At 39.8% G+C, this 16,879-nt stretch overlaps 1 protein-coding gene across 1 annotated transcript in view; it reads right to left on the reverse strand.

Moving 5' to 3' along the window:
* The window catches only part of LOC124596480 (meiosis regulator and mRNA stability factor 1), a 219,500-nt gene that overhangs the window by 163,496 nt on the left and 39,125 nt on the right, over positions 1 to 16,879 (reverse strand). Inside the window, exon 5 of the mRNA XM_047135626.1 lies at positions 7,039 to 7,159. Within this exon, the coding sequence (XP_046991582.1) occupies positions 7,039 to 7,159 (121 nt within the window). The remainder of the gene's footprint in view (positions 1 to 7,038; positions 7,160 to 16,879) is intronic.

A 16,879-nucleotide genomic window follows, 5' to 3' on the forward strand; every position in this document is an offset into this window, starting at 1 on the left:
ATCAGACAGTGAAGCATCACATTATTTCTTTGTTATCAACTCTTGACAGGTATAGCTGTATGTACCACTTCTACACTAAAATATGAAACATTCATAGTTACTAATAATGTTTACATTTGATAAGATGCCACACTTTCATTTGGTACATACAAAGAAAAAATGCTGAATGCACTAGAGCAGAATATAAACATCTCTGAAGAAAAATTCTTTCCCTGCACATAATTGACCTTCTGATTAAACGGTTGGTCAGTTTTTAAAAGAAAATGAGGGACACTGAACATATTTTCCTTATTCCCTTAAGTTACCACCACTGACTCTTCCTGTTCCAAGAGATGCTTAATTAGCAGTAATTTCAAAGTACCAAATAAAAATTTCAGTTTTAACCTAATGCAGATGTGTATTAAAAAAAAGTATTTTACCACAGTTACTAAAAGTTGTGTTTCTTACAAACAATAATTATATCATCTAACAGCAGCTGTTGCACAACATGAATTTAACTGCAGACCTTTTACACAAACAATACAGAACAGAACCCATTCATTACTGACATTATACAATAGATGGCTTGTTTTAAAAACTATTCTGACAAACAGTTTTAACTTCTCAATAATTTTGTCATCAATACTGTTTGCTGCATTGATACTTGTCTTTATAACATTCAGTGACATCTTTCTCCAATACTGTAGAGGAAAGAAGGGTGGAGGGGGCGGGGGTATCAAAAAACAGCCTACGACCTTGAAAGGCAAAATATGTCATTTTCAAACAGAAAGAAAACTAGAAGAATCTCTCCTTCCTCCATCCCCCCCCCCCCCCACCCTCTCCCCTTACATTGGACTAACTTCTCAATTTTAATAAAAAAATTATTTTAATGATTCATATGCCACAATAGCACATTAGTACACTGTGTAAAAACCCTTAATTCGACAAATGCTTCCTGCAATTTCATCACTTTGTTAAATTTTTTAAATATCTGCCCACAGCTTTTGGAACTCCCCACTCTCCGGTACAACCATTACAAAAACGGGAGAGTAACTGATGCCATTTTGAAGATCAGAACCACAATAAGGTGTGCACAGAGGTGAATTTTGTAGTACACTGCCTACAAAACACAGATATCCAGATTCGAGTTTATGTATATCACTCAATGTTAACTCATCAAAAAATATTCACCACAACTATAGCCATTAGTTAAAGCTCTTTCTCACCCTTCCTTCTAGTCCTTAGCCCATTCTAGCAATTATTTTTATTATTACTTATGCAGCTACATACAGAAAATAATGCCTTGTCAGAAAAGCCCCAATTTTCTATTACTAGATAATGTTACAGTATTTGAAAGCAGAATCATTTTCATGAAACTAAAAAGTATAGCTTAGAAATAATTTCTGTGCACTTTTAAAGCCTTTCAACTGACACCACAATATCACAGGAAAATCAGTCAAACAATCCTTTGAATGTATGGATCTCGCAAGTGCTAGTTAACTGGTTAAATGTAGTTCCAATAGGAGGGAAAAAAAACATGGTTGATCATTATTTACAAAGTGACACTGGATCTTATCATGAGCAGGTATGGGAAGACAAATTCTCTCATTCCAGCATTTTTAAATTAATGTAGGGCGGTAACAATTCTTCATTCACTGAGCAATTAAAAGCTAGCAGCTATGCAGAAATTGTATTAGTGTCACTCCAAATTTTGCATCAACCACCCAAGAGCAAAACATTGACTTTGTTGTAGGAATTGGAGAATGAAGCACTCCTGTAGCTAAATATGTAAGTTTTAATGACCACCTGACTAGCAAGAGTCAGATATTTTGTGATTACATGATAATTTTTCAACGAGTATAACTGAATGCTGGCATAATTCTCCTCATAAAAATGTTAATTTATTTTTATATCCTATATCCATTTAGCTTATGAAATTTTTTCATATCCATTTTGTCTTTAACCCTGTGGCGCACTACTGTGGACAACTGTTAATGATCGCTTCTTTCGCATTTTCAATCAGTCCTGAGGCTGAAAATGCGCACAGTTCACTGCAGTGGGCACTCCCTACTGGTGTTGTGTCCTGCATGCATTTGCAGCCTCATGACTCATTGAACCCGCCAGAGAATTGACCATTAAAAGCTGTTCATTGCAGTGAAATTCATGCACCACAGGGTTAATGTAAGCAATCCATTATGTCCATGTACTTCTTATGAACTTCTTGTTCTTACTTTTGATGCCAACAGATGGTGCAGTGTTTTATATACTTTATCTCTTCTTTAATTGTTCTTACATCTGTTTTACTTTTATCACCTATTTCAAACCTATTTTTCATTTGCTTGGACATTAACTATCCCTGTATGTTTTACTTTATTCTTATTTACTGCACTTTCAAAGATGCAAATGCCGCCTAGAAGAGCTTCTGTCCACTGTGACGGCGGCACCTTGCCTGCCAGTCTCATGTAGAGTAGGCACACACAGTCTTTATTCACTGTCACGACGCTTTGTACACAAATATCTGTGTCAAGATTGGAAGTGTGGCCCTATCTGAGGACAGCTGCATGCCTTCACCAAAGGCGAACACCAAAATTTCGACTATTTATGACTAATGTGATACCCAAAGTTCTTATTCAAATTCTGAAAAAAAGCTTGTGCTGTATGTGCAACCTAAACTGTTTTTCCTATTGAAAATATATCAAGGTTGATGCACCATGGCCGTAGAGTAAGAGGCTTTATACATAGTTCCACATTCAATTCTTAGTACTTTCAGGCATTTTCCTGCAGTGGGAGGACTGGAATACGGTGTACTTAGCCTTGCGATGCCAACTGAGGAGCTACTCGAGTGAAAAGTAGCAGCTCCAAGATGTGTGAAACTGACAATGGCTAACAGAACAATGTGTTGACTCCATGCCTCTCCACACCACATCTCAGTAATGCCATTGGCATAGGGCAAAATAGCAGGTAGCCTGAACTGGGTGGTCCATCAATGATGAGCTGGAATAGTCTCAGAAATAATAAATTACTGTCCAACAGGGAAACATTATGTAGACAAAGGAAAATGTGGAGAGACCAGGAAAGCATTTAACAATTTGCAACAGTCATAAATCAGGATGTAATGCATAAAAATCTCAATAAGGCTGACACACACTAAACCAATGAATATAAGTAATTTATTTGCTTAAAGATTAGGGGATTTTAAACCATGCATGTAGAAAACAATGTAAAACAACACACAAAATACACCATTCAAAACAATGCTATAAACATCATTTGCACGAAAAACTTTACTAAGTGTGACTCGTATTTTCTGTATGCCCCTGAAAATCCTACAGCAGTAACCATGATAAGGCAACTGTATAGTAAGTAATCAGATGTATTATTACTCTTATTGTTAATGTCACTTTCAGTATTTCTTGTGTGTGAAAAGAGCTGTAACATTTGACAACCCACATTTTTATATAAAAATAAATAAATAAATAAACAACAACGTGCAAACATATTATGATCCCTCTGGCACCCTGTTTTCCTACTGACAACTATCTCCTCCAAAAACAAGTTGAGTGTAGTGTTATCTTGCACTCCATTTTGAGCCACCATCCTCTACTTCTATTTGTATGTTTGCAAGTCAATTTTACACTGAAATGAAATATCTGCTATAAAATTAACAACGAACATTATAAACATTGTATCTCGTTACACAACAATATGCAGGTGTGACAGCAGCTGCAAATAGTATTGCTGAAGTTATAAACCAAACTGTATGACTTGGGAGCTCACTCAGATGTGAGTAATACGTGCACTACTCAAGAGTGTCAATGATGCAGGAAAATCTGGCAGCTTTTGCATTAACTGTTAGTTCATATGATAGAATCCTGTGATTTTTTGTTTGTTTTAAATATCTGTGAAATTCTGTGGTGTTAAGTAAAGACTAAATAGGAAACTTATCAATAAACATCTAAAGCCCACCCTCAAACCTAATGACACGGTTCCTTTCGGAGGAACTTCATGATTTATTATGGAATGAGCAGTTTCAGTGCCCACACCATCATCAGGTTCATCAAACATTAAATCATCATACTATGTGATAAAATCAGTAGCATCAAATAATAATATTCTTGAATTCATCACTGGATTTTGTAATTTGACGGCTGGTATGATAACGTAAATGTTTTATGAACATGATGATGGCCCACAGATCAGAACTTTTTCAATTAAAAAATTTTAACAGTAGCTGTTGGTGGTAAATCATGACATTCTTTAAAAATTTGCAAGCTAAGGGGTACCATCTACTTCAAATATCAGACCTGTAACATATTATTCTTAAATCTGCAATTGTCGGGATAGATTGGTGAAACAGTACGTGTGAGTTTACATCACACCTCAAATTCCACTTGTCCTTGTCATGATACAAACACTTTAGGTGGACATTCATTCAAATACAAGTACTCTGAAACTATGAAAAAGTCTATGTTATGAACAGCAGCATCTGCCTAGTGGATCAGATGAAATAGCAATTTTAAATACTCGGCGTCTACAGTTTCTGTACACAACAAAGCTTGAAAAAGACATTTTGCAGAGAAACAATTAAAATCTACAATATATGGCTGCAAATCCTCATTTAAGAGCTCAATAGAGAATACTGAATCTGAAACATTATTTCCTATTGTAAACTAGTACTTTTTGTCACTTACTGGTTCTTTCACCTCTGCCAGTAATTTGTTAATGCAAAAGGTGCTAGAACGCATCACGATTTTTTGTTAGATAGGATACAGCCTGTAACCTTGGAAGCAGACTCACTCACACTAGTACAAGTGATTGAATGTGTGTCCTAAAGAGGAGCAAAGATGTGTAAACACAAGATTTTTTACGCCCTACTTTACAGACTGCCCTCACAAAAACTGTGCTGTGGCATTAGTATTGGCCTGCTTTATTAACCTGTTTTGCTGAGGATAAATGTGCGGATGGGCGTAGATATAGGAAATTTGAAATGGAGGGCAATGAGGAGACAGGCAGACTGGAGGGCAATGAGGAGACAAGAAGACTGTGGGGATGAATGAAGAGGTGAGAAGTCGGGGGGGAGGGGGGGGGGGCGCATGAGGAGATTGGCAATGGGGAGACTTGGGGTGGTGATGAGGACCGGAGGAGGAGGGTGGGTGGTGATGAGACTGACAGAGGGGTGAGAGGATACTGACAGAGAGATGCGGAAGTTTGAGATGGTCAGCGAGAGGGGGCAGGGGGAAATAGGCAGTGTGGAGGTGGGGAGGAGATGTGTGCATTGTATGTGTCCAATAAATACCAACACACAGCCACAGGAGAAGTATTATAATATACTTGAGAGCTTCTGTAGAGGCTGCAGCTATCTATAACGAAATACCATCTGAAAAAAAGTTGCATCAATATCTAGGCAAATCTTGGTAAGATAAGTGGTGCAAAGACTGGCAACTTACTTCAAATGTACAAATATATTATTGGGTACTTCACAATACTCAGAATAGTAGTATCTTACAAGTACAGCATCAATTAGTGCCAAGTACAACATCAATTAGTGCTAACTGGAATCAGTAACTCTTGCAAATACTCATATGTAACAATTTGTTGGGGGACATGAAATGACATTACGAAATAGGCTCAATCACAAGTAAAGCTTGTGGGAGACTGGTTTATTGATACGATACTAGGAAAATGCAGTCAGTTTACAAAGGAGACTTGTGAAAAATCATTTGCATGTTTTATATTAGAATACTGCTTCAGTGTGGAACTCACAGCAAAAAGACTAACAGAGGACACTGAACATATACAAAGAAGAGCAATATAAATAATCAGAAGTTAGTTTGACACACACAAGGCAATCACAGAAATTCTCAAAAACCTGAACAGGCACACCCTTCCATACAGACACAACATATCCAAGGTAATCCTGCTTACAATATTATGGAAAGGTTACTTGCTACTCACCATACAGCGGAGATGCTGAGTCACAGACAGGCACAACCAGAAAGTGAGCTTACGGCCAACAAGGCCTACAGTGGAAATAGGCAACATACATATACATACACACACACTCACAAACGCAACTCACAAACACATGATTACAGTCTCTGGTTGCTGACAGTCTTTTTGTTGTGACTGCCCGCAACTAAGCATCTGCTGTATAGTGAGTAGCATGTATCCTTTTCATGATATTGCTCATTCTGTCCTGGATTTTCCATTGTTTGAAATCCTACTTACAAACTTTTATAACTGTTCCTTCCTCAATTAGAAAAGAGGGATAGGTTGGAAAGATGGAGCCTGCCTTTTATAGGACAAGGGGACGCAAGGATGAAGAGGGAGATGTTAGAGAGTACGACTACAAAATCCAAGACAGTACTTTGGGGAGCACTGTGTCAACTCCAGCCAGGTATGAGAGGAGAAAACAGTTAAAGAACCAGGAATCGTCTCTTAATCTGCTTCGTGTCTATCAGCAGTGCTCTAATTTCAGTTTCTCAAGATAAGTTGTAAGACACCTACTAAAATCTGAAACATGTAGCCACTTTCTTCATTCAAAGACTGATTTTATTCAGCTCTCCACACCCATCTATTTAATGCAAGTCTCCATCACTACACAACTACTGTAACCCATGTCCATATGAACCTATATATTGTATTCAAGCCTTTGTGTTCCTGTACAATTTTCTATATTTCCATCCACTACCAAATTAACCATCTCTTGATACCTCAGGATGTGCCCTATCAACCTCCCTCTCTGTCTGTCTGTCAAAGCACACGTCTCTTGAACACTATTTTCTACATCTTCATTCATTACCTGGACCATCCATCAAGCTATGGCCAACCAATCCCCCACTGCTTATTAACAAAAGGAGTAAACAAGAGATGGTGCGAGTATAAAGAAAAGACTGCAAATGTTTTAGGTTTCATTTAACAACTATCTGTAGATGCACCCACAACTTACATATTTATAAATACTGAAACTGACAGAAATTTGAACTTAAACTCTTAATATCTTACAATGAAGAAATTAGAAATTCTGTGACCACAGTAATTCAATAAACATGTTAGTACCTTTATTGCCCGCAGTGGCAATTCTTCAGCAAGTGCAGAAAAGCTGTAATTTTCATTAGCAGACAGGATCAAAGCTTCTGATGTGTTCCTTCTGTGTAGTAGGATTACATGGATTTTTTTCCTGTAATGAATCAATAACATGTTAAGGAAATAAACTAAAAATGTTTTTAAAGACTTAAGACACCTAAAAGACTAAATACAAGTTAAGTAAACCCTCACCAACTTGGACTTCAATAATATTCCATGATAACTTGGAATTAAGTGAACCATCATTTGCGCCCAGCTAATTTATTGCAAAATTTCGAAGTCATCTGCTCCTTTCTCCATTCCCCTTAAGCATACACCAAACTCAAATCCTGCTTAGTTCACTTACAGAAGCCACCATGATAAGAGGTGTTAAATTATATCTCTGTGACTGATTACAATTTTAGTACAATGAGTGTTAGGAGTAAATATAAATCAGTAAGTTTAAAAGTACTTGATAAAATCCATGCCAGTGTTTCTGCCAAGAGTGTTGCATGACAGAGTTTGGTAATAACGACTTTTTATGACATTAAGAAAAATGGCAATACAACTTCAGCCACATGAGACATCCAAAAACCAAAACCACTCACCAGATCCAAAACTGACCACCACTGATGATGCCACACTGTCAACTCCTGTTAAGAAGAGTCAAATTGTAGATTGTAACAGAAAGACATACAGGCGAATTTCGCAAAACTGGTATCAAGGATAGTACTGTAGGGCTGTTTAGATTTCATAATCAGAAAACATCTCTAACACAAAAGCATGTGTAGAAACAGATGTTGTTGAATCATTTGCCGAAGTATGAGGTGTGATCAAAAAGCAACAGGAATACTTTAATTTTGCGGGCTTTATACAACAATATTTAAAACTATTTTTAATCTTTTTGGTACGCGTATTCCTGAGTATGTTTGCGTTTTCAGCTGTTTTGGGCATTTAGTTTATTGCTGACAATCAAAACATTGTACATGTTTTCATGCGCTGGGCAAATTTTTACTTATAAAGAAGATTGATCAAAGAATCTGCATTACACTCTGCTTGAAAAATGGAATAAAGTGCAGCACCACACTTGAAATGTTGACCTCGGCTTTTGGTGAAACTACTATGATTAAGACAAGAGTTTCAGAGTGGTACAAACGTTTCAGAGTGGGTCAAGGACACAAAGATGACTGTCCTGGACACCCTAGCACATCAGTTACTGATGACAATGCATGGGAGGGGGGGGGGGGGGGCTGCAATACTGCCAAATTAACATCCAGAGGTGGTTGATGATGTCAGCATATCCTTTGACTCATGCCAAGCAAATTTTTTGGATGTTTTGGGCATGAAACATTTAGGATCAAAATTTGTACCAAAAGCGTTGAATTTCGACCAAAAACAACATCGCATCGACATCACTCGGGAACTGCTGATCAGGAATTGCTGACTGAAGTCAACAACAAACCAGAACTTTTGAAGATGGCTATAACAAGTGACGAAACATGGGTACGTGGGTGTGGCGTGGAAACGAAGGCCCAATCACCCCAATGGAAACCAACTGAACAGCCATGACCGAAAAAAATTCTTCACATGTGAAGGTTCATCTCACTGTTTCCTCTGATTACAATAGGATATTGCATTATGAATACCTGTCTTATGTCATGATGATGTTCGGACATGGAGGAGATACAGAGAGAGAGGAACTTTCGATGACATGCCTCACAGAGGCCGCCCAAGGGCTATTACTGCAGTGGATGACCGCTACCTACGGATTATGGCTCAGATGAACCCTAACAGCAACACCACCTTGTTGGACAATGCTTTTTGTGCAGCCACAGGACATTGTGTTATGACTCAAACTGTGAGCAATAGGCTGCATGATGCCCAACTTCACTCCCGACGTCCATGGCAAAGTCCATCTTTGCAACCATGACACCATGCAGCGCAGTATAGATGGGCCCAACAACATGCTGAATGGACCGTTCACGATTGGCATCACGTTCTCGTCACCGATGAGTGCCGCATATGCCTTCAACCAGACAATTGCCTGAGATGTGTTTGAAGGCAACACGGTCAGGCTGAATGCCTAAGACACACTGTCCAGCAAGTGCAGCAAGGTGGAGGTTCCTTCACATTTTGAGGTGGCATTATGTGGGGCCGACGTAAACTGCTGGTGGTCATGGAAGGCACCGTAATAGCTGTACGATACATGAATGCCGTCCTCCGACCGATAGTGCAACCATATCGGCAGCGTACTGGTGTGGCATTCGTCTTCATGGACAATTCGTGCCCCCTTTGTGCACATCTTGTGAATGACTTCCTTCAGGATAATGACATTGCTCAACTAGAGTAGCCAGTATGTTCTCTAGACATGAACCCTATCAAACGTGGCTGGGATAGATTGAAAAGGGCCGTTTATGGACGACATAACCCACCAACGACTGAGGGATCTACGTCGAATCGTTGTTGAGGAGTTGGACAATCTGGACCGACAATGCCTTGATGAACTTGTGGATAGTATGCCATGATGAATATAGGCAAGTATCAATGCAAGAAGATGTGCTACTGGGTATTAGAGGTACCAGTGTGTACAGAAATACCTCTGAAGGTATCACTGTATGGTGGTACAACATGCAATGTGTGGTTTTCATGAGCAATAAAAAGGATGGAAATGTTGTTTATGTTGATCTCTATTCCAATTTTCTGTACAGCTTCTGGAACTCTCGGAACTGAGGTGATGCACCCAACTTCCCTGAATGCCCCGCTGTAATTGGTTACTGTGCTCTCACTGAAAGAACCTAACCAATTACCTGTAGCCTAACTCCCGTATTAAAGATATGAGCCACTTCTTTCACAGACTCTACCATCCTCCACCGCATCACCACCTGGATCATTACTCATCACTGTTAAGACCACCTCCCTACATACCAAAATGTCCACGTACATGGCGTTATCACCATCAAACTATACCTCTTCATCCTATATCATTGCGACTTCAAACTCTCCACCTTCTTGTACAGTTAACGAATTGCATCCCCACATGTATCTACTTCTCCTTTTGAGGAAAAGATACACAAACAAATTTGCAGAACAGCAATGGCCACTCTTGTAGCACCCCCTACAACAAACTATTTATGGGCCACTGGGAGGAAGCCTACGTAGTCTCTAAAACCTCAAACCCCTTGCTTGGTTCAGGTTCATTGATGATACCTTCCTGATCTGGACCCAGAGCCACATCACCCTATCCTCATTCCTCCACAGCCTCAACACCTTCTCTCCAATTCACTTACCTGTTCCTCCTCAGGCCAACATGCCAATTTTCTGAATGTTTACCACCTCTGCTGGCTTCATCCACACCTCTGTCCATGTCAAGACTATAACCATCAACAGTATCTGTATTTTGATAGCTGTCTTACATTCTCCACTGAAAACATCACTCTCACACAGTCTGACCACCCTGGAATTGCACATCTGCAGTGAGGAGAATCCCCTTGCCCAGTATGCTGAAGGTCTTATTAAATCTTCAGGCAAGCACTGTTCTCAAAACCAGCCTGCAGATATATTTCCCACACCATACCCTCACCCCTAAGCCTCGCACAACCCCAAAAACTAACTGCAAAGGAGCACCCCCTTATCACCCAGTATCATCATTCACCACGGCTTCACCAGCTTCCTGCTCAAAGATGAGGAACATCCTACCCACAATAATTCCCACCCTTCCCAAAGTGCTATTCAGCCAGCCCCACAATCTAGACAATATGCTGCTCCGTACTTACGTCACACTGTCTCCCAATCCCTTGCCCCATGGTTCATACCCCTGCAGAAGACCCAGGTGCAAGAGCTGCCCAATAGCCTCATTCAGCAAATCCCACACAAGTTCTGTCACTGGCTTATCCTATCCTATCACAGGCAGGACCATATGCGAAAGCAATCATATATTCTGCACAGAATTTTATGTGGGCATGACCACCAACCAGTGGTCCTACCAAATATAGAGCTGACAACCCAGTGGCAAGACATTCTGAAATCTTGCCGCCCCCCCCCCCCCACCCCCCATCTCTGCAAGCCCCTGCCCTACACTCACCTCCACTCTGCCCTAGGATCCTAACTTAACTCACACTACACCCACTCCCTCTTCTCCACAGTTTCCTTTTCCTGCGTTCTGTTAGCCCCAACCGATCCACTCCTACTTGTCACTGTTATCGTGGGCTGCACAGACTTACCAGTGCTAATCCCCTTGCCGCATTCCTGTTCCATGTACCTAATGCATCTCTCTCTACCACATTCTTATTCTGTGCAACTGTTGCCTCCCTCCCAGCTGTCAGCCACCCTTCCCTAAACCTGTGCCCCCACCTTTCTCCTCCATCCACACAAGAAGTGGCAGAACTGCAGCTCTAGCAAAGTGTAATCAGGTGGCACAATGTAGCTCTACAGAGTGATGGAGGGGTGGGGTAAGGGGCAGTAGGGATAGTGGTGGTGGGGGGGGGGGGGGGGGGACTGACTGACTGACTGACTGACTCTCTCTCTCTCTCTCTCTCTCTCTCTCTCTCTCTCTCTCTCTCTCTCACACACACACACACACACACACACACACACACACACACACACACACAGAGAGAGAGAGAGAGAGAGAGAGAGAGAGAGAGAGAGAGAGAGAGAGAGGGGGGGGGGGGGGAATACATCCAAATGAAGGCTAGCAAAGTTTCAGCCCAGATACGTTGCCATTGACTATTATTCAGTGAGTTGTTTTCTTTACTCTAACTTCCTATCTTGTTTTGATTTAATCACTAAATACACTGTATGTTATTTTCCTAATTATAGCTCCAGATAACTAAGAAAACATTTATATAGTTCAATAATATGAACAATGAGTCCAAATTTGTGAGGTTTCATTACATAGTAAAAAACTGTGCACTATAAAAATTAGAGTATTGTGAAATACAGAAGAAAAAAGTTTGGAGGAAATTAGATAACCAAAATACAGGAGATACAAATACTTACATTATGAAGTGCATAATAACAAACAAAAATTTAGGCACACACTTTCACTAATTACAGATATGGCATACAGCATTATTACTGAGAGTGAGCTGTTTAAACAAAAAGGGTTGTTTTACAGAACTGCTCTAGATTAAAAAATATCTCATGATCTCATTTTGCAAAAGCATACCGTATTTACTCGAATCGAAGCCACACTCAAATCTAAGCCGCACCTGAAAAATGAGACTCGAAATTCAAGAGGAGAGAAAAGTTTTAGGACGCACCTCCAAATCGAATATGAGACACAATTTAGGTCGAATGAATGCTACAGTAGTTTGGTTCGAGACGTAAGCTTAGCAGTTAAGCTTTACCAGGTAGCCATTGCTATGTGTCAGGCGCTCCGTCCGTATTTATACGGGTACCCTTCCTTTTTCACGTGCTTCGTCTGGTTTGAATTGATTGCTTATTTTCCTTTGATCTGGTAAGTGCCGTTCTCTTTGTTATAGGTATTTACGTCACTTTAAGCTGAAGATGCATTACTGTACTGTGTCATGCATTGTTTGTTGCATTCTGATAATGAGTGTTTACGGCCTGTCGCCGCTCGCGGCATGGCTTGCTTCTGTGCGTGCTACCGCTGCTTAAAAAAAAAGAGACAGAGAGAGGAGGGGGGAAGGGGGAAGGAGAGGAGGGGGGAAGGAGAGGAGGGGGGGAAGGGGGAGAGAGGGGGGAAGGGGGAGAGAGGGGGGGGGGGAAAGAGAGAGAGAGAGAGAGAGAGAGAGAGAGAGGGGGGGGGGGGAGAAATCGTCTCATTAGCGAAACAATGGCAAGAGACTGCTATTTGTTGTCACTTACACTGCTGCTTTCTTTGATAATGATCAACAAGAACCAAATAATAGACTGTGTATGATAGATGATGTTCTGAACGAGAGTTTAGCGAAAATCTTTCTCCGTTTGAAAATCTTTGCAGACGCCTCTTTAGTACATTACATTCTGCACAGAAATAGAGTCATCTTAGATTTAAAAATCTAGTCAATTGCCGTGCTTCATTTCTGACTGTATCACTATTACACATGTGAATAATACGAATATAAACATGACATGATACGTATATTCTTCCGTGTTTGCTGTTGTCTCACTCTAGTTTCATAGTTTATTAGGCAGACAGAATTTAAATGAGATAGCAGCGAACACGAAAGAATACGTGGCAAAATGTTTACATTCATGTTATTCTTATGGTTAAGAGAATACTGCATGTGATTCACAATTCATAAAAGTTCCTATTAGCAACCATCTCTTCTCACAGGTAGGAATAAATTCAGAATGTAGAGTTGGCCATATTGACAAACATCCCTAACAGTCTTGCCAGTCAGATTTTCGTAGTACATTGAAACGCTGCAACATTCGAAGATGAACAACACGGAATTTGTACTTACTTCGATGGATAATGTACGAAAATGCAGTGGTCGAAACTCGGGGCGAAGGAAAAAAAGCTCATCTTCCACCTTTTTTTTAAATTTATTTACTGACGCAGAGGTTTTGGCGCCAGTATTTATCTTTGTGCCTGCAAAGCATGCCTGTGTAGCGCTACATATATTCGACGGCAGAAGTTAGTTGTGGCGGCATCTACCAACATTTTTCAGAACTTCTGCTTACTTTGCACTCGATTCTAAGCCGCAGGTGGTTTTTTGGATTACAAAAACCGGAAAAAGAAGTGCAGCTTAGATTCGAGTAAATACGGTATATGTCCCTGTTTAGCAGTGTACCCTTTCAGTCCAAAAATTTGAGACTATATAAAAAAAAATGTTAAGATGTTTGTTTTAATGTTTCAGCATACCTCCAATTGAATATGACACACACACAACATTCATACAACCATCTGAAACTGTCAGAAAAATCCTTCTTTTGGATGTTTTTTTGACTCTTACATCACAATGGCTTTTATATATTACGTCATCAACGTTTTGACCCTTTGTGTGTATTTCTGCATTGCGTCTCATAACCAATGATTTGGTTCAGAAAATAATTGTCTGCATTCTCCGCTTCAATTAAGTCACAGCAGCTGTCCGTACATCATTGGTTTTCTTCTGTGTAGGGCCACCTTTGCACACAATTTTCTCGCAATCAAAACATTCTGGAGAATGTCTAACACTTGATTTAGAGTGCTGCTCCATTGTAGTCAAACGCCCACTGCTTAACACTGCATGCTCCCAACTGACTGGTCGAATACTCATTTTTTGTTTACAGTTGTTACTTTAAATTGCCACTAATTACTGTGTTGACATTGCTGTGTCAGGAATAAAATCACTCTCTGAACTTTTTGGATGGGCAGTGTATACACGAAAGATTACACACCATTCCAAAAGAACGATGATTTGTATTAAGTGATTTTTCTGTTAGCTGTCGTGCCCACTTTCAAAAAAATGTTGAAATGTGTGTGAAATCTTATGGGACTTAACTGTTACGGTCATCAGTCCATAAGCTTACACATTACTTAACCTAAATTATCCTAAGAAAACACACACACACACACACACACACACACACACACACACACACACACACACACACCCATGCCCGAGGGAGGACTAACTTCCGCCGGGACCAGCCGCACAGTCCATGTGTGCAGCGCCTTAGACAGCTCAGCGCCCATTTTCATTTCAATTTTTCATCTAAATTTCATATATACGATGCTTTTACAGAAGTGTGTCACAACACAACAAGTATTATGATACATAGGATGGGTAGCAACCCTCAAAAAGCTTGTTTCTGTACACCATACTAATAATTAATAGGTAAAATAGAAGACTATTTCATGTGGACAAAATAATGTTGCTAAGCAATCTATCTTCTACATCATAGACAGCAATATTATTTAAAAGAAATGGAAAGCATACTTGTACAAAAAACACTGCTATTGAGATTAGGGCACTGACAGATTAAAATTAATTTCAGAAATTATTCACAGTACCTCACCAAACTAAAGAAATCACCGTCTTTCAATAATGGGGGCATACATGGTGATTTGAACTTTCCTAAAAGTAACTACGCTCTAAATATTATAAAATTCCCCCACAGCATTTTTCGGTCTACATGTTTCGGCTAATCTAAGGAGCTACTGCAGGAATTTTGATACAGGTTTAGCTAATAGACAGACTGATTCACAAGAAAAGTTTGTGTGTATCATACATATTATAAACAAGTCATCCGGCTGTAAATATTTAGTGCCGGCTGTGTGAAGCTGAGGTGGCTCACTACAGTTTGATTAAAATAACTTGATAGCTGACAATTCACAAGTTGGTGTTGGTTTCCTCCAATCAGAGCCTTCAACATCATATCCGAACCATTACCTATTGCCAAACTGTCACAAAAATTGGTCATTTCACTTACAATTTCTTGCCCCACTTTCTTTCTTTGTGTGTTTGGATCCTGAGTCTTGGGTTTGGCCCTTTTATTTTGTTTTCGTATTTCATCACACATGATACACTACTGGATCCTTCCGCACAAGACACAATTTAGCATCACATTACAGTTATTACGTAAAATTAGAGAGATTAGAGCACGCACGGATGCTTTCAGACAGTCGTTCTTCCCGCGAACCATACGCGACAAACAGAAAAGGGAGGTAATGACAGAGGCACGTAAAGTGCCCTCCGCCACACACCGTTGGGTGGCTTGAGGAGTATAAATGTAGATGCAGATAATCACAGAGATCAGCTTACGTTAGATAACCTCTGCACAAAATTCCGTGAAGCTGAAGTTTTGAAGGCTACAATTCATCTTTGCAACTGGGTATCAGTCAAATACTACAATCTACAGTAGAATAGTAGCAAAGCGCAGTGGTTCGCATTCAAACCTGGTATGTAGAAGGTCATGGTTCGAATCTTGTCAAATGTAGTTAGATGTTTGTTTATTTCTAAATCTAATCAAAAGTCTTCGATTATTATTTTTATTCGATTCACTGGTTTAAATGTTTTTTTTTTTCTTTTTTTTTTTTTTAAATTTCTAATACTTTGTAGCATCATTCCAATTGTTGTACTGACTGTTTCATTTGTTCTTATTTTTCTTCCTATCATTCTTTTTCCATTTAGAATCTGTCAGTGTCGCCTATAATCTACAACCAAGTGCCAACAAGACTCCTCATCAGTTGGTAATGTGGCAGCTCATGCAGCCAGTGTGATGGTAGTTTCAGGTAACCAATGATCGCAAGAAATTATAGTTTGCTTCTAGCACTGAAACTGAAATTTTTCTGTCTCGAGTTTGCTCTTAGTTGTTATCTTTAACATTCATGAACAAAGAGATTGGGATTTTAATTCTGCCTCAGATTGTTGACGTTAGTTTTCTCAGATACACTGCACGTCATGAGGTTGTGGTTAGGTTAGGACGAGTTTAAATTCAAGACCATAAAACACTTTGCCTGCCACTGTTCAGTCACTGATCATTTAAAATTATTTATTAACAGAGCAGCTCACATTTCTGCCATACCTCATGGACACTGCTTCCAACATTGCTCCATGTTGTACATTAATAACATTTGTTAAGCGACCTGCCATGTTTGAGTGTCACCTACAACTGAGCAGCAGCCAGCAGCCGATGCGGCAACACTGTAGTGGCAAGCGACATGTCAACCATCAAGTAATTTTAAGTGGACTATAGTTTTATACACACCTGTTACATTGTGGGAAAGGCTATTTTAAAAGCTCAAGATTCTTTAAAAATGAGTAATCTTGTCAGTGCTTTAAAAAGAATCTCTCTCTCTCTCTCTCTCTCTCTCTCTCTCTCTCTCTCTCTCTCTCTCTCTCTCCCTCCCCCCCCCCCCCCCCACCCCACCCACCCATCCACCCCTCCCTCTTGTCTGAAG

This window comes from Schistocerca americana, chromosome 2 (genome assembly GCF_021461395.2).
Source record: "Schistocerca americana isolate TAMUIC-IGC-003095 chromosome 2, iqSchAmer2.1, whole genome shotgun sequence".
Classification (NCBI taxonomy): domain Eukaryota; kingdom Metazoa; phylum Arthropoda; class Insecta; order Orthoptera; family Acrididae; genus Schistocerca; species Schistocerca americana.